At 47.4% G+C, this 23021-nt stretch overlaps 1 protein-coding gene across 2 annotated transcripts in view; it reads left to right on the top strand.

The window, feature by feature from the left end:
* Afap1l1 (actin filament associated protein 1 like 1) overlaps positions 1-23021 on the top strand; it is a 62976-nt gene that overhangs the window by 19123 nt on the left and 20832 nt on the right. The window contains exons 2-11 of one of the 2 annotated variants that reach the window (XM_071612254.1): positions 5392-5520; positions 6877-6960; positions 7653-7750; positions 8824-8902; positions 13237-13335; positions 13922-14133; positions 15448-15627; positions 18182-18274; positions 21387-21480; positions 21719-21871. In XM_071612254.1, coding sequence (XP_071468355.1) covers positions 5392-5520; positions 6877-6960; positions 7653-7750; positions 8824-8902; positions 13237-13335; positions 13922-14133; positions 15448-15627; positions 18182-18274; positions 21387-21480; positions 21719-21871 — 1221 coding nt within the window. Of the gene's footprint in view, positions 1-5391; positions 5521-6876; positions 6961-7652; positions 7751-8823; positions 8933-13236; positions 13336-13921; positions 14134-15447; positions 15628-18181; positions 18275-21386; positions 21481-21718; positions 21872-23021 lie in introns of both variants that reach the window. The other variant, XM_027949359.2, reaches the window with a different exon arrangement.

Genomic DNA, 23021 nt, shown 5'->3' with positions numbered 1-23021 from the left:
TCCCTGCCCTTGAGGCTGGGATCCCACTATTCTCATTTTACATAAGACAAAACCAGAGCTCTCTTCAGCTCAGAAATGGCAGTATAAGAATCCCAATACTAGGGTAGGGATATAACCTCAAGGTAGAGTACTTGCCTTGTATGCATGAGACCCTGGGTTCGATCCCTGGAACCCAAAAAAGGAAATCCTAGTACTCATCATGAATCTGTCCCCAAAGTCATACAACTGTGCCTAATCAAAGTAATACTCCATATTCCAGCCATTTACCATCTTCTCTTGGGACTCTTATTCCCTCGACTCTCAGTTATCTCAAGAGGGTCAGTCCAGTGATTTTTTTAAGGAGTATGGGTTTTCACCATATTCCTGAATTTCATACATGCTCCCTGTAGGACGTTTGGTGGAGTATTTTGCAAAGGTTGAAATTTGAACTGGTTACAATGGAATCACCCGGGTGGAGTGCTTATTAAAATGTAGATTCCAGATCCTAAGACTACCAGGTCACTCTCTGGATAGGAGGTTCAGGAACTGATGTTACCAACAACCCCTAGAAAACTCAGTCTTTCTGAAATTCGAGGCAGCTATCCTAGTGGTACGTGTGAGCCCTGGCCAGAATTATTTGTCATTTGCATTATACCCATATGACTTCTCTCAAATTAAATTCTCTGATGGATGAAATCCCTGTGGTTGGATTCTCCAATACTAAAAAACAAAGCTCCCATTGAAAGCGTTTCTATATTTGCTGCACTTGAAGGCTGTCTTGGGGTGAGTTCTGCACTGTTCTAGAAAAGCCTGGTGCTGGCTGAAGGTTTCTGGTATCCATGATATACAGAAGGTTCTATCAGGTGAGATCCCCTAGTTATGTCTGGTATTCTCTTTGAGTAACCTGTTTTTCTTCTGTGAGGTCCTCACAGTCAGGGCTGTGATATTCAAATAGGCTCATTAGAAAGAGGGCCATGGAGAAGGAATGTCAGGCTGGACTTGGAGGCTGAAGCAGGAGGATTGAGAATTCAAACCCAGCCTCATCAACTTAGCGAGACCCTGTCTCTAAAAAATATGAAAAAGAGCTGGGAATGTGGCTCCGTGATTAAGCACCCCTGGGTTCAATCCCGGGTACAAAAAGAGAGAGAGAGAGAGAGAATGTCAACCCTACAGTGAGGGCTGCCCACCCACAGGTGAAGGGGTCCCCAGTCAAAGAGTTGGGAGCCCCAGTGAAGTCACACCCTGACCCCTCAGGGGGAGGACTTGGAGAGGAAGCCCAGCAGTACCTCTGCCAGCCTCTGCTGCACTGAGCTAAGATCATAGCTGTTGAAACCAACACCAGGACTAGGCAGCCTTTCGCTCTTCCTCTGCTTCTCCCTGGCTCAGGCCCTTCCTTCTCTTCCAATCTGTTTGGACTCCAGTGATCACATCTCTGTTAAATGAAAAGCACTTAAAAGTCAAGGTCTCATGTGAAGAATCCCATCAAAGACCAGGAAGGAAACAAAAAATGCTGTTATGAAGCTTGGATACTAAAGCTCATATGATAAATACAGAGAACTCACGGGGAACTGCATTGTTCTTATTAGAAGCAACAGTAACAAAGTTTACTGTATGTATTGGAAGCAGTAAGGCAGAGCACTTAGAAGCAGGAATACCGCCACATGCAGGTACTTGCTAGGAGCAGCAAGAAAGGGTTGGAACCTCAGACAGAAGGAAAGAAACGAGAGGAAAAGGAAGACAGGGAGGGAGAAGAAAAGAGATTTAAAGAAACCCAAAATGCTGCCAAGCAGGGTGGCACATGCCTGTAAACCCAGCTAGTCAGGAGGCTGAGACAGGAGGATTGCCACTTCAAGGCCAGCCTGGGCAACTTAGCAAGACTCTGTTTCAAAATCACAAGGGCTAGACTTGAGTTGTAGCTCAGTGGTAAAGCTCTGCCTAGCAAATATGAGGCATTGGGTTCAATCCTCAGAACCACATAAAAATAAATTTTAAAAAGGTATAGTGTTCATCTACAACTAAAAGAATATATTTTTTAAAAAAAAATTAAAAGGGCTGGAGATGTAGCTCAGTGGTGAAGTGCCCCTGGGTTCAATTCCCAGTAACGCAAAAAAAGGAAAGAAAGAAACTCAATAAGCTGAGCAATCTGGGTTCATTCACTGAGCACAGCAGTTCTCAAGGTAGGTGTTGGGATAGGGGATATCTGAGGGATCCCCAAAATGCTTTCAAGGGGTCCATAAGGTCAAAAGTGCTTTTATATAGTACTAAGATGTCACACGCCTGCCTCACTCATTCTCTGAGTGTGTGCAGTGGAGATTTCCAGAGGGGACATGGGAAGATGTGTCCACTCCAAGAGTGTGTTCTTGTGGTTCTAGAAGGTCTCAGGTTTCAATGTTAATGCAGTCAATATTGGCAGATATTGGAACCACCCTTACTTTTTTCTTCATCTAAAAAAGTAAGGGTGAGCCTGAGACCTACCTCAGAACTTGCACAAATACCACACGGAAATATATTTCTGTGGTGAAGATACTAGAATGAGGAATTCGGCCAGTCAGTTAGTAGATGTGCAATCATGGACAGAAAGAAAGAAACGAGAGGAAAAGGAAGACAGGGAGGGAGAAGAACAGAGATTTAAAGAAACCCCAAATGCTGCCAAGCGGGGTTAATGCAGTCAATATTGACAGATAAAATACCCTGAAAAGAAAAGTTCTTTGGGGTACTCCATAATTTCTAAAAGTAAAAAGGAATCCTGACACCAGAGGGTTTCAGAATGCTTGGCGTAGAGCCGAATTGCCAGCAACCCTGAACTCAGACTCGGGCACATGACAGCAGAGCAGATTGGGAACTTGTAAATGAGAACCACAGCCGCAGGCCTTGGACAGCTCGCTGCCCTTGGTGCCTGCCTTACTGCATTTACTGGGACGTCCCCTGTGAGTCACTAATTGTGATTGTGCGTGCAGAGAGAGAGAGAGAGAGAAACTGAATAGAGAGGATGCCTACTGGGACAATATCTTGTTTATTTTTCCTAACCCCCAAGTGGCCCCCCTGACACATATTTAGCATTCAGTAAATGCTTTGAAATTACATTAACTGATGTTTGGTGTGTCCCTAAGGGTGCCAGAGAAGTTCATGATTCTATCTGAAAAGTTTTCTTTCTCAGCCAACTCAAGTTTGGTTGAAATTATTTTAAATGAATTCCTGCTTTAAAGAGGAGCCCCTCCTAGCCTCTCCAATCCATCCAGAACCCTTGCTTCTCTGTCACTCTGGGGACAGCAGGTCTCCAGGCTCCTTTCACCCAGCTGTGGGTTCAGCAGCGCACCCTGGAGCAGTACCACTCAGTGGCTCTAGGAATTGCACAGCCTGGGAATCAGCCGGGCTCCACCCCTCTGAAACTGAGGAACATCCCTTAGGTCTCCTCAGCCCAGGCATCATGTCCTGGAAAATGTGTATCCCAAAAGCTGCTCACATCTGTGCCTGGGGGTGAGGCAGGAAGTGCCTACCAGTGGGGAGCACTCATGAGTGAGCTGTCCCATCCAATCCCATCTTTAGCTTCTATTCCACAAATTTGAGGAGAAGCTTGACTGCTGCAGAGAGACAACAATGTCACATTTTCCCAGTAATGCCACCATCTCTACAGACAATTTCCATTTAAAAGAAAATCCAAAGAGTGGACATCTATACATCCCTTCTCTTGTCAAACACACCTGGCGCACCTGTGCTGAGCAGACGCAGTATCATAGTCCAGCACACACCTTCTGGAGCTAAGCTCCTGCTGAGAGAGACAGACCCTCGGAGGCCTGCGCAGCACAGGTCAGCAAGGTGAAGTCTGCAGAGGCAGGGAGCAGCTGACTGTGGTGAGCTTCTGCTCTGAGCAGGCCCAGGCACGACGAGCTTGGTGGAAGAAATTCTCACAGCCACCAAATGAGGCAGGTACTGTTGTTAGCCTCCCTTCACAGAGGAGAAAACTGAGTCACTGGCAGGCGAAGTAACTTGTCAAAGGTCTCGGAGCTGAGGAATAATGCAATTTGAATTTGAACTTGGCACTCTGGCTCCAGGTCTGGTTTTCTTAGGCAGGATGTGACAGCCTCTTGTACATGTCCCAGACCCCACAGGTTCATATCAGTCTTCTGCTTCCTCAGGGCATGCAGGGTGGAGAGAAACACGTGGGAATCATGGCCAGAGTGCAAGTCCTGGTCCTTCAGCTTGCCTCTGTGACTTTAAGCTAGTTACTCACCTTTGTGCAAGTTCTGAGATAGGTCTCAGGCTCACCCTTACTTTTTTAGATGGATCATCTAAAAAAGTAAGGGTGAGCCTGAGACCTATCGCAGAACTTGCACAAAATACCACAAGGCAATGTAGTTAGTTCTGTGGTGAAGATACTAGAGTGAGGGAAGTCGTCCAGCCAGGGTTAGTAGCTGTGCAATCATGGAGACGTTTCTGAGGCTCAGTGTTATCCTCCATATGATGGAGACAAGAAAATGCTTGATATGAGATTTAAAAGGTACAATAAGCATAAAGGTCTCAGCATTGTTCAATACAGGTTAGCTTTTATCATAACGCACAAGTGTATGGTAAGACATAAAGCAGGACAATACTACTGTGATGAAACTGACCCTTGGCCTTAACGCAAATCAAGTCCCAAGTTACTATTTGGGACAGGAAGACATCAATGACATCATGATCTTAGTATGTTCCAGTCTTTAAAGGATTCTGTGCTCTAGCATCTTGCAACTCACTTTGGTCACAGACCTGGGAACTTGTCAGAAATGCAGACACCTGGGTCCCACTCCAGACCTCCTGAATGTGAATTTGCATTTTGGCAAGATCCCCAGGTGGTTCCTAAACACACTCAGGTTGGAGAAGTGCTGGTTTGAGCATGGGAAGAATGGCAATGATAGCTTTGGGCATGGAGTAGGAAGGGTTAATGTTTAGTTTGGCTCTGGCCAAAGTGCCGGAAACAGAAGGTTCCAGAGATTGAAGCATATGAACTGATGGGACAGGAAGGCTCCTTCCTGCCTATATCCTGGATAGCCAGGGGCTCCAGCTGAGCCCTGCACTGAGCCCCCCTAGACCCGCAAACAGAGAGCAGACTGGGACAAAGGGAGGCCCGGGCACCTCTGCCCAGGGCTGCCTGGGTTCAGAGTGGCCGGGGTGAGCCCAGGGAGGTACAGTCCTCCGGCCAAGGTCATCTGAGGTCTGAGGCAGTGTGAGGAAGCCTGGAGGAATGCCATGGGGCTAATGAGCAGGGCCCCCCAAGGGAGCATGGTGGCCAGCACTGGGACAGCTGTGTGAGGGCCCTGCCTCTCCCTTGTGTACCAGGCCCTGCGCTCTGTCCCCTCCAGCCCAGGCTTCAGCGGGTGGGGAGGGCCAGATCCTGCATGCAGAACTCTGACTGGCCCTGGCTTTTCTCCCCAGTGCTGGAGCAGCTGCTCCCGGAGCTCACTGGTCTGCTTAGCCTCCTGGACCATGAGTACCTAAGTGACAGCACCCTGGAGAAGAAGATGGCCGTGGCCTCCATCCTGCAGAGCCTACAGCCTCTCCCAGGTCAGCCCGGATGAGCCACTCCTCTACAGACAGCTGTGTCACCCTTGACCCTCCTCAAGGACCTTCAGTAACTCCCCAGGGCCTGTGCACATACAGGTTCCACTCACAACACACAGGTTCTGCTAATAGCATGCTCTGGTCTAATGTTCTTGTCCACTTAGAGCCTGCTCTTCCACCTCAGTCCTGGCAGTGTTCTTTGTCCTCCTCCATCCCCAGCCCTCCACACGTTCACACACAAGAACACATTGCATTCATCCACTGAAGGACATCTAGGTTGGCTCCACAGTTTAGCTATTGTGAATTGTGCTGCTATAAACATTGATGTGGCTGAGTTCCTGTAGTATGCTGTTTTAAAAATGTAATGCAAAAAAATAATAATAGTAATAATAAGAGAGCTCATGTATAATGGCATAATTTGGTGTGAACACATTTTATATGCAGAGTTACAAAAAATTATGCTGTGAATGGATAATAAAGATTATAATGTATTCCACTATTGTCATGTAAGAAATAAACTTTGAATTTTTTTTTAAAAAAAGAACACATTGCACCCACATACCTGCCACACATGACCCATAATACTCTCACAGGACTCACACAGCACTCTCACACATGATGTACTCCTATGCACCGCACATGACCCACAATACACACTACATACACCACACGTGCACACAGCACATGCACATACACAAAGGTAATGCTCTGAGCTACACCAGACAGACCCCCGACACACACGCATGTGCACCTCACACCCTCCTGCACAGGCATACAATCCTGCACACACTTATCCTCATGAGCTGCATCCCTGCTTGTGCCCACCTAAGCCCACATCTCTGCCCATTACTATCTGCCCAGCAACACGCTCTGCCCACTGGCTCCATCTTTTCCTCCACACTCCAGGTCAGTTGATGGCACGATGCATCTCTCTGAACTCCAGGCTATACCCGTGTCCTTCCATGCTCAGGGAATCTGAAGGATGCTGTGGGAAGTTACCACTGAGTGACTCTAAACCTTGTTTCCCAAAAAACTGAGTTGACAATCCCTGCCACCCTCACAGGACTCTTGGGAGGAAGAAAAGGGCAGCATTTTTCCTACTGTGCTCACTGGACCCCGTCCCCTGACCATTCCCAGAATAGCCCCGTAATACTAGGTTTCTGGGCCTCCTTTTACTTAGAGACAGATCCTCAGTGACAGAGTAAAAATGAAAACAAAGTGTGAAAAACAGCACAATGACAGGATGTGAGCGTGCTTTGCAAAGTGAGTGCTGAGCTCCTGAGGAACAGGAGTCCACACAGGGCGGGTTGGACTCATCCCTTCCCCCCCTCACTGCCAGTGTCCTCCCCTCCCTTCCAGCTAAGGAAGTCTCCTACCTATACGTGAACACTGCTGACCTCCACTCGGGGCCCAGCTTTGTGGAGTCCCTCTTTGAAGAATTTGGTAAGTGCTTCTTCCAACCTTGGTTTTGACACCATCTCTCCCAGATGGCTGGGCCTGGCTCTAACATTGCATCATGGAGTCACTTTGGGTTTTCTGGGCTCTGCCAGCTCTGAAAATGTAATTGGAATTTACAGTTGTAAGAATGTTCCTGAGATTTGAGGAACAGTAGGAAGAAAAGTATAAGTCAAAGAGTTCAGTACAGAAGGGGTTTCTCTCCCTCCACGGCCTCTGCCAGCCATGTCCTCCTGGGACCCTGGCTGAGCAGTCCAGTGTCTAAGCAGAAAATGAGAGCTGTGTCAGAGCCTGGCCTGGGAGCAGGCTGGCCAGCGTGTGGGAGGCTGTGTGCCAGCCCAACTCCATCCTGGGGACAGAGAAGAGTGCTCACCACAGGAAGAAAGCTACAGTCTATGCAGGAGCTCTGGGGGCTGGTGGACCTAGAGAGAACACCAAGCCTTTATAACACAATTGTCAGAAACCTCCAAAGCACCATTACAAAGAATGTGATTTGGTCCTCTTGACAGACGAGGCAGGGGGTGGGGTGACCAGGTTACCATGGAGGAGTCCCAGGGCAATTGATTAAGCCACCTAGGTGGTGGAGGCAATGGTGAAGTCCAATCCTCATTCGGAAACCTCCAGACCCCAAATCCAGCCCTCTTTGGTTTTCCCTTGACCAATGCCCTGATCCTCTGTAGACTGTGACCTGAGTGACCTTCGGGACATGCCAGAGGATGATGGGGAGCCCAGCAAAGGAACCAGCCCTGAGCCAGCCAAGAGCCCATCTCTGAGAAATGTGAGTCATGGATCCCACACCTTTAAGCTCTGTGCCCTTATAGAGAGGATGAGGGAAGTTCTTCCCCCGCTGATGGTTGGGTCCTCTTTGTGTGCAAGACCCTGTTCTCTCTCCCAGGTGGTGGTTAAGGGCAGAAATAGCACAAATAAGCATTCATACATTCAATAGCGCATGCATGCGCACCGTGGTCCTGCTAAGCAGGGAGAATGTGGTGAGCTAGTCTGTCCCCTTAGGCCTGAAGCACATCACCATGCCAACCTCAGACTGCATACAGAGATGATGGGAAATTCTGTGGAGCAGGCACACAGTCTCTGTGTGCCCTTAGGCAAATCATTTCCCTTCTCAGAGCCTGAGTTTTTCACCCACAAGATGAAAGATTGGACCAGATCTAGGGTTCCCAGACTTGGTGGGGGTCACAGAGTTAGAGACAAGCATTGTCTGTCAACTCCATAGTGGATTATCCTCACCATCAATGGTGATGGTACCAGTTGTTGACAACTTAGTGTATCCTTCACATGCTCAAAGCAACTAGTGAGCTTGATACAACTGCTATCCCCCTTTATACAGATAAGGAAACAGAGGTTCAGAGAGGGCAAGTGATACGCCTGATGTCCCACAATTATTAAGTGACAGAACTTAGCTGTAAAGCTGGGGAATCCCCTGGCACAAAGCCTAAGCTGTTCACTAAATAACAGGCCTCATGCGCATGTGTCCTGCTGCTCCTCTTATGTGGATGTGGATGTGGTGGAAGAGTTTGGGGAACTCATGGTAGTTCTTTGTAATTCTGCGTGTGCTCAAGCAAAAGTATAGCTACCAGGGTTTGGCAGTCCACAAAACTTTCAGCCATTATAGAGAAGCTTTAATGCTTCAAAATTTGGGGTGAGAAACACAGGACAAATACACTCTTAAGTTCTGCCTTCTCTGTGACTATATTAAAAATATGGCTTCCCATTCAGGGTCTACCTACCTCCTAAGAGCTACCGCATCCTCCTCCACCAGCCTCGCTCCCTCCTGCTCCCCTCTTCTCTACTCTGCAGCCATCTGATCTCACACACTTTCTTGTCCCCACACAGGCAGCAGACCTGCCTCCGCCACTGCCCAACAAGCCTCCCCCTGAGGACTACTATGAGGAGGCCCTTCCTCTGGGACCAGGCAAGTCCCCTGAGTACATCAGCTCCCACAGTAAGTTCTGGTCCCCTTCGGGGTTATGGGCTTCTCCTTCCTGAGAAGCCAATTCCAAGTGTGTCCATGTCCTGCAGGAGCTGGAGTGCCAGGCCTAGTGCCTACCCAGCCATGTCACCAATTCTTGAGGAGAGGCTGCTCTGAGCTTCTGGCCTCTGCAGTGCCAATCTGGGTGGACTGATGGGTGCAGACCAGGGGCCAGGGACTTGGGTTAGTCTCAGTTCTGTGTGGCCTTGGACCACCCCCTTCTCCTCTCTGGACCTCTATTCCTCTACTCCTAAAACAAAAATATGCTCACATACATGCATTGGAAGGAGGTAACATAAACCAACCTGTTCTGAGCCCTGAAACTGATGCTAATCCAACTGCTCCTGTCTGGGGATGGGCTGGGGGGTAATAAATTGTATTTCAGTAGAATCACATCTTATGATGGGTTAGGTTATCAAGCCAACAACAGGTAAAATAGGGCATGTGGGGAGTGTAGCTCAGTGGTAGAGTGCTTGCCTGCCATGTGCAAGGCCTGGATTCAATTCCCAGCACTGGAAAAAAGAAAAAGGTAGGACACATGGTCTTATAGGTCTCTAATGTGCACATACCAGAGATTCATACAATGGTGTTGGCAGAAATCTTAGAAGCTATATTAATATTTAATTCAACACATGTTTTTAAAAATTCTATTTGAATATAGCATTTATTCTCTAATAAGAGCATACTTGGAACAGCTTATTACACATATGACTTATATAAATAAATATATAAATATTCCATCTACATATTTGTACTGCTGGATGTGCTCATTAAAATTATATAGAGAACACTAGAATAAATCAACTTTGAAAATCTCTTAAATTTGTCACAAAGAAGAGTCCTTGATCTTCCATGGTCTCCCTCCAGTGAGTTAATGGATAGTGTTCCTTTGAGGATCAGAAGCTATCACTTTCTTGAAAACATTGTACACAATTATACACAAGGAACCATGTTATGGTTTTGAATGACCCAGCACGTGGAGCTGAATTTGTATATAATGTTAGTGGGATGCTACCCCATCATCCAGAAACACCATGGATACATATATCAAAGAAGCCTGTGCTGATCAGAAACAAATTCCAAGATATAGTCATTTAAGAAAATCAAACACAAAATACTGCGTTTAACATGAGTCTAGCTTTTTTTTTCTAATGAATATACACACATTCATGCATTCTAATAATTTTTCTAGGCTACGCAAGAAATATTAATGAGGTTTTCCTGAGTGAGATGAAATCTGAAATCTGGGGAGAGAGTTGGGGATGTAATTCAGTGGTAGAGCACTTGCCTAGCATGCTTGAGGCCTAGGTTCCAACCCTAGCACTGAAAAATAATAAATAAATTTTATATATATATATATATATATATATATATATATATATATATATATATATATATATATATATATATATATATATGTTCATATATATGTATATATTTGAACATGTATTTCAGCTGGGCATAGTGGTGTACGTCCTAATCCCAGCTACTCAGGAGGCTGAGGAGGGAGGATCACTTGAACCCAGAGTTTAAGGCCAGCCTAGGAAACATAGCCAGACCCTGTCTCAAAAAGGAAAAAGAAAAATCTGAACAAAGGAAACATACTCTTCCACTCATGTTCTTTTGTAATGCTTGGGCTTTTTGTCATGGGGCATTTTATTTTTTTACTGTGGTCAACTACAGGCAAGGTTGAGCATTTTCACGATTTTTTAAAAGTCCAACCAGTGGCATTTGGTACATTCAGTGTCGTACAGCCATCACTACTATCCAGTTCCCAAACATTTTCATCATCCCAAAGGAAACTTCTGTTAACCAGTCAGTCCCCAGCCCCCTTCACCCAGCCCCTGCGGACCTCCAGTCTTCTGTCAGCGTGGATTTGCCTATTCTGAATATGTTGTATAAATGGAATCACATACTACATGACCTTTTCTGTCTGGCTTCTTTCACTTCTCATAATGCTTCCAAGGTTCATCAGTGTTGGAGCATAGACCAGAATTTCGTTCTTTTCTATGACCGAATAACATTCTGTGTATCTATACCATGTTGTGCATATCTGTTTATCAATTGATGAACATTTGGGTTGTTTCTACCTTATAACTGTGGTAGGTCTGCACCAGATGATCTGTTGCCCTCTTTAGCCTTGATTGTCCCAAGTTCCATGTTACTACAAGCAGCTGTTTGGATGTAAAATAGGCACCTTTTTCCTATCTCATTGACTCCAGGGCAGGGGAGGAAGGAGGGGGAAGAGGTGCTCCTGGGCCTAATCCCAGGTCAAGCACCTCAGCTAGATGAGGCTCCTGCATCTTTCCAGAAAGCTCACTTCCCTTTCAGACAGGGCAGAGAAGCACCCTCCTGGGAGCAGCTGGGAAGGGAGGGCCTCAGGAAGGGCCGAGACCTTGTCCAGGGAGCTCATGCCAAGCCCATCAGGGAGTATCCTTCCTCTGGCACACAGCGTCCAGCCCTGCCAGGTGTTGCAGTGCTTCGTCTTGTCCCTCTGTGACACACCTTCCCCTCCCAGCTCCCCCTGCTGCTCTGGCCCTGACACCCCCAGTCCACCTCACCGGTGTGTGGTCAGCATCTGAGGCCTCAGATTGCCTGCTGCGAAAGGCAGCTCGAGCCCCTCTTGGGAGATAGAGCTGGGAGTCCCAGTTGTGGAAAACTTCAGTGCTGCTGCCCTCAGGAAACAGATGGACAGGAGGGACTGGGAACCCAGAGCAGAGCCCTGAAGATCAGTGTGTGTGAGAGCGAGTGGGACTGGGCTGAAGAAGACCTCCTGGAGGAGAGGCTATGCTTCCATCACCTGAGCTGGCAACCTCAGTTCTGACCCAAGCTCTGTCACTTAGCAACCAGCCATGTGTGGCTTGTTTCCCATCTGTAAAATGGGGCTGAACCTCCCTTCCATTGAGAATCAAAGGACACAACGATAATGATGGCTAGCATTTGTCAGCACCCAATGTGTGCCACGCTCTGTGCTCAGAGCTTATGTGCATGATATCATTAATCCACAGTGGGGTGCTGTTCACTTCCTGAGTGAAGAATCGGAATGCAGGGAGGCTGTACTCTTTCCAGGCTCACTCAGGAGATGGAAGAGATAGGATTGGAGCTCAATTCTGACAGAGCCCAAACCCTTCACCAGCCGAACTTCTAGCTGAGCCTCAGGGACTATCTACATCAAAATGACTCTATATATTTTTTTTTATTTTTTTTTGTAGTGGTAGATGGACAGCATACTTTTATTTTATTTGGTTTTGTTTGTTTGTTTTTGTTTTTGTTTTGTTTTGTTTTTTAATGTGGTGTTAAGAATTGAACCTTATGCCTCACACATGCTGGGCAAGCGCTCTGCCACTGAGCTATAGCCCTAGCCCAACTTCATATATTTTTTAAAAATGAATTTGTTCCAATTCATTAGAGTTTGATGCATTTTCTATTTTATGTATCTTTAGAATTTTCCTATCGAATTATTTTTCCCAGTGCAGATTCCTCAGCCCAACTCACTCCAGGGATTCCCAAACTCTAGGGATGCAACCCAGGAATCTGCACTGGAAAACAACCCCTAGGTGATTCTGATGCAGAACAGTTTGAGGTGCCCTGCTCACCACTGCACTGCTCTGTACCACCTCCCAGCCCCAAAGGAGGATGTGCCCTAACCATTCAGCTCCAATAGCTGCTGCTATTGCTCTAATGCTCGTATGAGCATTATTATTCGCTCCTGTGGTCCAGTTCTTCCTTTGTATTCCCAGAGGTTTTGAAGGAAAATTGCCTTTCCAAGATGAGGGAGCAGATGTGTTAGGAAGTGAACGGCAAGTCTGAGGGGAGAAGAGGAGGTCTGTGCAGAACATGGAGGCAGATCTAAGCCCTGGCAGCTGGTGCACCACTCTCCACAGTGCAAGGACCAGAGCTGCCACCAAAATGCTCTCACACACACACTGATGTTCTGGGTCACTGAGGAGAAGCCAACTGGGAAGGTCAGAGGAAAGATCTTGGAACTGGGTCTTGGATGTGAGGAGTTCTCTGGTAGAAGAGCGCATAGGAAATAGCATGAACATAGGCCTGGCAGGGCAGTTCCGTGGGACAGGGGCACTCAGCGTATGTTGGGAACCAGAGAGCAGACAAGATGCAGAGACAAGTCCCCACACCCAGTGTGGGACTGCCCTGAGCTCCACTCTGTATTCCCTGATAAGGGGCAAGGTATCTAGGGCCTTCCCAGCCGTGCCCCTGGGTCTACTCCTGGGTCTGTCTGTGTTTCTCCATGCTCAGCTCTTTCGACAATCCCACAGATGGATGCAGCCCAGCCCACTCGATTGTGGATGGCTATTATGAGGACGCAGACAGCAGCTACCCTGCGGCCAGGATGAACGGAGAGCTGAAGAACTCCTGTAAGTTCACACCAGCTCTGCCCTCACAAGGAGCCAGCCCCTGGCATTCATGTGCCCCACCTCTCACCCCAGCCATGGTCACCACAGATGCTCCAAAGCCCTTGTGACCCCAGGGTTCAGTGGAAAGGCCACTGGAATAGGAATCTGGAGCCCAGAATCCTGCCTTTGCCCTGACTCTTGGTAACTGATCTTAGGGGAGCCTAGTTTCCTTATCCATGATGGGGATTTGGTGTGAGCATCACCTGAGACAAAGGCTGCAGAGTTGATGGGGTAATCACAGCTTTTTACTGGGTGCCAAACACTTGGCTGAACATTCTCCATGCCTTGGTGTTCAAGAGGCTGGTCGAAATAAGTACTATTATTTATGGAGATCCCATACAAATGAGGACACTGCGGCTCCCCAAGTGAAGTCACCAAGATCACAAAGCAAGTGGTAAATCCAAAACACAGTGCACTGCACGAGGCAGGCCTCTAGTCCTCTCCAACACCATGCCCTGGGTTTCCTCTGTGGTCTCAGGGTGTCGGGGCGAGCAGGGGGCTTCCCCAGGACAGCACAGTGACAGGTTCTTTCCCGTGGTGCCTGCAGACAATGACTCAGACGCCATGAGCAGCTCCTACGAGTCCTATGATGAGGAGGAGGAGGAAGGGAAGGGGCCACAGCCTAGGCACCAGTGGCCCTCCGAGGAGGCCTCCATGCACCTGGTGAGGGACTGCAGGATATGTGCCTTCCTGCTACGGAAAAAGCGCTTTGGACAGTGGGCCAAGCAGCTGACCGTCATCAAGGAGGACCAGCTCTTGGTGAGTGCCTTTAGGCAGACTCACGTGTTTCTGTCTGAGGACCACTGGCCTGGCCTTGTGCACAGCTCAAAGCCCAGTGCTTCTGAGATCATGGCTCTCCACACAAGCAAAATTCACACACACACACACACACACACACACACACACACACCTTAAAGACCTGAGGTAAGCTCACCAAGGTTTAATTCCGAAATGGGTGGATGAGCATAAATTTTAGGAAAAAAAATAATAGTTCCTCCCCAAAATACTCTGCTGACAAGACTGGCTTAACACAGATGCATGTGAAACAAGTCCCTTTGTCACCCTGGGGCAATGAAAGCTCACCCCAGGCAAGCACCAGTACAAGGGTCAGGGTGACCTATTTCCACTGCCTGTGCCTTCTCTGTTCCCAACTCCCGGCCAGGCCAGGGCCTCCAGCATGGTGTAAACAGAGTGGGGGGAGCTGGGCCTAACTCCATCCAGACCTCTAGAGGAAGCTCCAGTAATTCACCATTAAGACTGACGTTTATCTTTCCTGCAGGATTTCGTAAATGTTCCTTATTACCATGTTAAGGAAGATCCTTCCCCTCTATTCTTGGTTTGCTAAGAGCTTATATCACAAATGGATACTGAATTATATAAAATGCCTTTTTCTGATTCTATTGATATGTGTGATTTTTTCTCCTTTTTTCTATTTACTTGATGAATTTTGTGGTTGATTTTTGAATATGAAACCATGTTGTGTTCCCAGGGAAAGCTGCACTTGGTCTTGATGTAGTGTGCTTTTCTATGTGTCTAGATTCCATTTGTTCGTCTTTTGTTGTGGGCTTTTGCTTCTGTTAGACGATTAATTAGCCTATGGTCTTCCTTTTCTGTAATGTCACTGTCAGTTTCTCCCACCAAGGTAATGCTTGCCTTATGAGAAGAAGGGAGGAGTCAGAATCATTGTTGATAATCTACCGACCTCCCAAGGCCAGCCCTCCACCTCTGCTAGAATTCCCTTTTCCAAATTCCTGCCATACCGCCCTTTTGTGTAGTTTCCTCCCAAGCCAGCCCATTTCTTCTCCACTTCTTAAGACCCAAATGGTCTTCCTGGTATTATGCTGCAATCCATCTCTTCTTACTAGACAGTTGTGCCTGAAGATGCCCAATGACATCCCTGGCTGGCATCTCCATGTCCTTGCACAGTGCCCACAGTTGGGCTAGGTGGGGAGGTCTTTATGGGGTAAGTCAAACTTCCCTGGAGACTTTGGGTACTCCAAGCCTTTGTATGAGCGTAGCTTCCTGCTCTATCTTCCACTCCAGAAGGTCCTGACCCTTTCTTTCCTTGTCCAGTGTTACAAAAGCTCCAAGGACCGTCAGCCACATCTGAGGTTGGCGCTGGATGCCTGCAGCGTCATCTACGTGCCCAAGGACAGCCGGCACAAGAGGCATGAGCTGCGCTTCACCCAGGGGGCCACTGAGGTCTTGGTGCTCGCACTGCAGAGCCGGGAGCAGGCTGAGGAATGGATGAAGGTATGTGGGGCCCACACCCCACTCCTGTCTTGCCGCCCTTCTTTTCTTCCTCTCTTCTCCAGAACCCCAATGATGGAGCTGGATTCTGTCTCTGAGAGAACCGATCCTTGCTCAGGGTAGAAGGGGTCAGAGCCTGAGCCCAGGCGCCCTGCACGTAGTTGGGGCTTATATTTGGAAATGGATCTTGGATGTCTGCAAGAGACAGATGTCATGCTGGGGACCCAAGTTCCCTCTAGTTATTTGGATCCTCTAACATCCCTACTAGGAGCTTGTCTGGACTGCACTCATATACCTCCTGGAATGGGGAGCTTAATATGAAGGAAGCTGATTTTGTCATTAGACAAGCTAACCCAGAAAAAGAGAGAGGAAGGATGGATGGAAGGAAGGAAGGAAGGAAGGAAGGAAGGAAGGAAGGAAGGAAGGAAGGAAGGAAGGGGTTGTGGCTCAGCTGTAGAGTGCTTGCCTAACATGTGCGAGGCCCCGGGTTCGATGCTCAGCACCACATAAAAATAAACAAATAAAATAAAGGTATTGTGTCCAACCACAATTTAAAAAAAAGAAAGATCGGAGGGAGGGAGGGAAAAACTCTTTCATGTTTTAGATGGGAACATTCACCCTTGTAACCAGCACCTGTGGCCCCACTTCTGCATCTTTGTGGCCACACAGAACAATGAGAGCCACCACATATTGAGCACTTACTTTGTGCCATGGCTTGTGCTGAGAGCTTCACATACATGATCTTATTTACCCTCACAATGGGACTGTTATCATTCCTGTTTTACAAACAAGGAAATGGAGGCACTTAGGACTTGCCAAAGATCTCACTGCCAAGTGGTTGGTGCCATAATTTGAATCAAAGAAGTAGATCTACTCCAAAGGCATAGACGCAGTGACATGGTTATGACAAAGGAAGACTTTGGTGGCATATAGACTTGGCTCAAGTCCCAGGATAAGCAGCATTCACTGGCTGTGTGGTCTTCTACAAATGAATTTGCCACCCTGTGCCGTGGTTTCCTTGTCTACAATGACTTTACCGCCCTGTGCCGTGATTTCCTTGTCTGTAAAATGGTTCTTGTGAAGATGCTTGGGAGCATTCGGCACAGCACCTGGCAGACAGCAGGTGTCAGTAACTGTCAGTGACTGCTGCAATATTGGCGATGCTCCAGTCCCAGTCGTCTCCAGCCGACCTCCCCCTGCACAGACCTCTGCTCCACTCTGACACCTTTCTCTCTCTCTCTCCCTCTGATCTCCCTGCTGGAACAAGGAAACCAAGCACCTCCCTCCCTCCCTTCCTTCCTGTGATAACCAGCTCTTGCGTGGAATGTTTGGTGCTTCTCCTGACTGCTTTTGTCTCAGGAGGGGAAGGAAGTAAGAGAACCCGCCTGGTGGGGAAACCTCTGCCTCCAAGGGCCAGATGGGTCAGAAGATGGAGCCCCAGCACTGAGCTACAAGACTCCTGTCAGCCATAATCCTTGAGAGGCTGAAGCAAGAGGATCATAAGTAGAGGCCAGCCTCAGAAAGTTCAAGGCTAACCTGGGCAACTTAGTGAGACCCTGCCTTGAAATAAAAAATAAAAAGGGCTGGAGATGTAGCTCAGTAGCAGAGTGCCCCTGAGTTCTATCTTCCATACTGCAAAAAAAGAGAGAGGAGCCTACCTGCCTTAACATCTTATCTAAAGGTTAAGAGCCTGCAGCCATACTGTTTGCTTTTAGTTTCTGGCTCTGCTGCTACCCACATATGGCTTCACCTCTCTGAGCCTCATCATCCTAACCTGCAACTTGGGGATCACTGGTTGCTGTGGAGATAAAATTCTTGATGGGTTAGCATCAAATGGTGGCTATCATTACTTTATGATCTACATGCTTATTGCTGCAACCTTGAATGAGTGAGTGAGTCTGTTTCCTTATCACTGACATAGAGATGATGACCCCAGCTCCTTCCTTGGTCACAGAAGCAAGTCCTCGCCTTGCAAGCCTTTCTGGTTCATATCACCCCTCACATCCACAGTCTAACCCTCTGCAGCCTCAGCAGCCCCAGCAGAGGACCAGTGTTCTCCTGTTACAGATGTGGAAATGGAGGCCCAGAGCAAAGAAGTAGCTTTTTCTTTTTTCTTCTTTTTTTTTTTTACCAGGGATTAAACTCAGGGGCACTTAACCACTGAGACACATCCCCAGCCCTTTTTATGTTTTATTTTGAGACAGGGTTTCACTGTGTTCTAAGGACCTCGCCAAGTTGCTGAGGTTGGCTTTGAATTCCCCATCCTCCTGCCTCAGCCTCCTAAGTTGCATGTGCCACCATGCCTGGCAGAAGTAGCTTTTTCAAGACACATAACTAATCAGCAATGAAACTAAGTCTCTTGGTTTCTAGCCCTGTATCCTCTTAGTCCAAGGGACGGATACAGAAGGAAGCCTTTCAGACTCTGATATACCCCATGCTTGTGCAAGTGTCTGCATCCACCCCTCTGTATAACAGCCCTGATCATATAAAACCCAATCATCCTTTTGCCTACAGATCTTTTGTGACCATCTTTTCCTGCTGTGTGTCCTCTCCACAGGTCATCCGAGAGGTCAGCAGGCCAACTGGGGGAGCTGAGGGTACAGAGGCTCCCAGATCCCCAGTGCTCCTGTGCAAGCTGGACCTGGACAAGGTACGTCTGTCTCTACTAAGCCCTCCTGACCAGGCAGTGGGCATTCAACATGGACCCCACCCCAGGGGATATCACAGGCTGGTGGTGAAGCCAAATCCCACTGATGGTGCCAAACAAGCAATGCATGCCCCGCACAGAGCAGGCACAGCAGTAGGTGCTCAGTAAATGTCTACTGAGTGCATGAATGCACAAATAAATGAGTGTCTATGTCCAAGGTGCAGTATGAACACAGGAAGGAGTGGCTCACCCTGTCTAGATAGGAGGTCATGTCTGAACTGTACCATGAAAACATAAGTTGGACTATATCACCAGAAAAGAAAGATGGCTGCTTGGAACACAGGTGAAGCAGTCATTGGTCAGCTGGTCAGGCCATGGGCAAATATGTACCAGTGCCTACCTTTTGCCAGGTACTGTGGGTAACAAAGGAACTCAGACTCAGATCATCCCCTTAAGGACATCATAGCCTACAGGAAGGTTTAAGCTCCACATAGATGGGTCTTACAGAATGTAATAAAGGCTAGTATTTATAGACTGTAACTGTGTACAGTATTGTTTCAAATGTTTTATATATATTAACTAATTTCTGTAACAACTTTGGAGTAGGTAAATTTTCAGATGAGAAAGCTGTGGCATGGAAAGATTTATCCAATGTCACATAGTAAATAAGAAACAGGAGCCGGGTTTGGTGGTGCACACCAGTAATCCCTGCAGCTCAGGAGTCTGAGGCAGGAGAATCATAAGTTTGAGGCTAGCCTCAGAAACTTGGTGAGACTCTGTATCAAAAATTTGTAAAAAAGCAGGGCAGGGGATATAGCTCAGTGGTAAGAGTGGCCCTGAATTCAATCCGTAGTGAGGAAAAAAAGGAAGAAAGCAAGCAAGAAAGAAGAAACAGAACTAGAGTTTAAAACCAGACAATCTTGAGCACTCTGCCATCTCAGTGAAGCATCCCGACCATCCACCAGCAAGTACTTGTTAAGGCTCTGCCCATGCTAGGCACTGTGGGAACCCTGAAATATAGTTCTAAAAAATGGGTACATCCCCTGATCTCACAGCACTTAAGCCAGTGAACAAGGAGCCCTGAATCAAATAATCACAGAGACTTACAAACGCCTAGCCAAAGAAGTTCTAGGAAGGGAAGTACCAGGTTCCCTGGGAGTGTGTGGTGGGAGCCTGCTCCTCTCTCAGAGTACAGAAAGTTTCCCTGAGGAAGTCACTTTTCATATGAAGATGAAAAGTTAGCAAGAAAGGGGAAGAGAAAGGGATTCCAAGCAGAGGGAACAGGCTGGAGCAGAAGGAAGCATGGAATTCAGAAGGCGGGGAGAGCCTGTCAGCCCTGTTAGAGTGGTCCTGAATGGTGACAGTGAGGGGGACTGGCTGGAGAGACAGGAGGAGTAAGGAAGATGGCACTTATGGTGAGCCTTACAGTATGAGCAAGATGTTACTGAAGCAGGGGGGTCAAGGGAGGGGACAGCAGAAGCACTCCCATGGGATCAGGTGACAGTTATGGCAGGGCGGGGTCTCTCATGTGTAGAGGGTGCTGGTGGAGAAGCCCAGCCCTGCCCTCACTCAGCCTTGTCAGTAGTGGAGCCTAAAGGAAAGCAATGTTGATGGTGTGGGAAAGAAAGTGTGTGTGTGCGCGCACACACTTGCACACGCGCTTGCACTGGTGGGTACATGCTGTGGTGCAGTTCACAGGATGTGTAGAGATGAGCTTGTATAGTTGAGTTTTCCTGCAGCCAAGCCTTTGGGGGAGGGTAACATATTTAGGGTGGTTTTGGGGGTGCAAAGAGGCTGAGGATGTGGTATTGATGGGTCTGCCTCTCCGTAGAATCATGGGGTTGAAATATCATCATCCCTCAGTTAATCCCAAAGTGCTCACAGCATTTCTTGGTATTTGCTTTCTGTGTTGATGAAAAGCTTGCTGTCTGCACACCACTGCAGAACAAATACAGCCACAGCTTCTGTTTGACAATTTACAGTGGAGGCTGGGGCAGTGCTACCCCATTTCTGACAATTATTATTTTTCCAGTCCTATGGACATAAACAGGAGAGCCCATGACCTCTCGTGTCCTCCCTGCTTACTAGGATGGGGCTTATCACGAAGCACCCCTGGGCCTGATCTTGGGGATCCTTGGCAGGGGCCTCAGCTCTGTAATTCTGCCTTCTTAAGTGGGTGGGTATCATTTTAACCCTGTCCCAGGCCTGGCTGGCACAGTTTAGCTTCTTGAAGCAGGAGAACAGCCCTTCACACAGGTGTTAAGAATGATACAACCTATTGGCCTCATAGCTTCCCTTGGGCCATCTCTCTGGTGCCTCACAGCAGCCTTCTGAAGGGGGAGTAATTCAGATGAGAAAACCAACCTGGGGAAGATGAGAGGATTTTCCCACATGTGCACAGCTAAAAAATGAGAGTAGGTTTCTAATTTCTTCCAAGATCTGTCTAACTACTCTGCTCTACCTTACAGGCTACCTTGACCTTGTATGACTGAATCAATGAATGTATGATTGGTCTGGAGTTGGTATGAGTAAAAATAATGTTGGCTGGCAATGAACTTGCTAACGTGTGTGTCCGCACGCACGCTTATCATTCTCCCATCAAAGCTGGGATCATAATGGACTCCTATGGGTCACAAGGTCCTGTCTCAACTATTTTGAAAATGTCTGCTGGCCCATCCCTTTTCTGTCATCCCTGCTGTCACCTTGGCTCGCCCCCTTCTGGAGTCTCATCTGACCAGGAGTGACATGTATATCCATAGGCTCTTTTGCATTCAGTCTTGGCCCCTCTTGTCCATCCCCACAACACCACTGGATTACATTAGCATACCACTACATTCACTCCCAGCTCCCTGTCACTTGCCAAACACAGTGCAAACTCTAGGACACTGCTGTCAATGCGTGATGACTAATTGCCTCATCCCTAATAGACTATACAACGAAGACACAACATGAGTAAGTCATTGTTGTCCTCTCCATACCTGGCACGATATACCAGGTACATTATAGTGTTCGTTAAACTGATTATCATGTGTGTGGGGAATTGGGGAAACTAAACCAATAAAAGGGTACTTCTGAGTGTCTCCTCTGAGGTAAGGCTGTCTGTGTCCCTTCTCAGAGGCTGTCCCAAGAAAAGCAGACCTCAGACTCCGACAGCCTAGGCATGGGAGACAGTGCTTCTACCCTCAGCCGCCGGGAGACCTGCGAACATGGTAGGAGCCTCTGCTGGCTCAGGCTGAAGATTGCCAGAGCTAGGAGGGGCCTTAGCTGCGGGTACACAGTGGCAGAGCCGGTCCAGGAGACCTGGGTTAAACCACCTGGACTGTCATAACTGGAACTGCATACTAGTTCCTTGTGTGCCAGCTGAAAGGGCTGCTGGGAAGGCCAGGGATGGATGGAACTGGGACAAGGGGCTCCTTCTCCTCCCCTGACCCATCTCTGCTGCAACAGGTAAAGGAAAGAAGAGCAGCCTGGCAGAGCTGAAGGGCTCCATGAGCAGAGCTGCAGGCCGCAAGATCACCCGCATCATCAGCTTCTCCAAGAAAAAAGCACTGGCTGAAGACCTGCAGACGTCCTCTGCAGAGGAGGAGGTCCCCTGCTGTGGTGGGTACAGGATGTGGAGAGCAAGGGCTAAAGCCAGGAGATCCTCCGTGCCTCATCTACCTGGCTCCCAGGGCAGGGAAGAGAATTCCAGTCGTCTGCATGGCTAAACCCCACTTCACCAACATCCACGCCCTGCCATCAATTAGCTCCTGTGAGGCCCTCTCAGTGAAAGAAAAGATCCACCGACCCCCATATTTCTGTACTCCCTATGACCTTGGCCCAAATCACTGCCCATCTTGGGGTCTCAGTTTCCTCCTCTATAATGAGAGGGGAGTAACATTTCATAGCATATAACATGCCAGATATGTAAGTTGAAAACCAGTCTCATAAAGAGATTTGGATTAGAATATTTAAGTACCTTTCAATATAAATGCATTCAATGTGAGTGAAAAGGGCTTTCGGAGGCAAAACATTTTTTCATATAGATGCAACATTCCATTTACTGTAATCCAATAAGAAATCATCTATTTTTAGACTGGATGGGGGTAACTCAGAGGCAGAGCACTTGCCTAGCATGCATAAGGTCCAGTTTTGATCTCTGGAACCACAAAAAGAAAAAGCTGTTTTGGATATGCAATAATATTCTTCTACCACTAAAAAAAAATAATAGGATAAGAGAACGTGACTATAAGGAAACATTTTGTTGTAAAAAAAAAAAAAAGGAAAGAAAGAAAAAGAAAAACACAAAATATTTTGTAATCAGGGGGACTGGGGTTGTGGCTCAGTGATAGAGTATTTGATTTTAATTTTTTTTTTTTTTTTAGTTTTCGGCAGACACAACATCTTTGTATGTGGTGCTGAGGATCGAACCCAGGCCGCACGCATGCCAGGCGAGCGCGCTACCACTTGAGCCACATTCCAGCCCCAGTGGTAGAGTATTTGCATAGCATGTGTGAGGCACTGGGTTCTATTCTCAGCACCACATAAACATAAAAGATTTTGTGTCCACCTAAAACTAAAAATTAAATATTAAAAAAAGTTAATATATGTGTGTGTGTGTATATATATATATATATATATATATATATATATATATATATATATATCAGTGAGTCCAGGATTGTTACGGTAAAATAATATAATAAATTTTAATCTATTTATTAAAAGAGGGAATTCTAAGCGCACCTGTGGTTAGCTATGGAGCAGTCTG

This window comes from Marmota flaviventris, chromosome 5 (assembly GCF_047511675.1).
Source record: "Marmota flaviventris isolate mMarFla1 chromosome 5, mMarFla1.hap1, whole genome shotgun sequence".
NCBI lineage: Eukaryota > Metazoa > Chordata > Mammalia > Rodentia > Sciuridae > Marmota > Marmota flaviventris.
The sequence above is the reverse complement of the archived record's forward strand: the minus strand, read 5'-3'. Positions and strand labels throughout refer to the sequence as shown.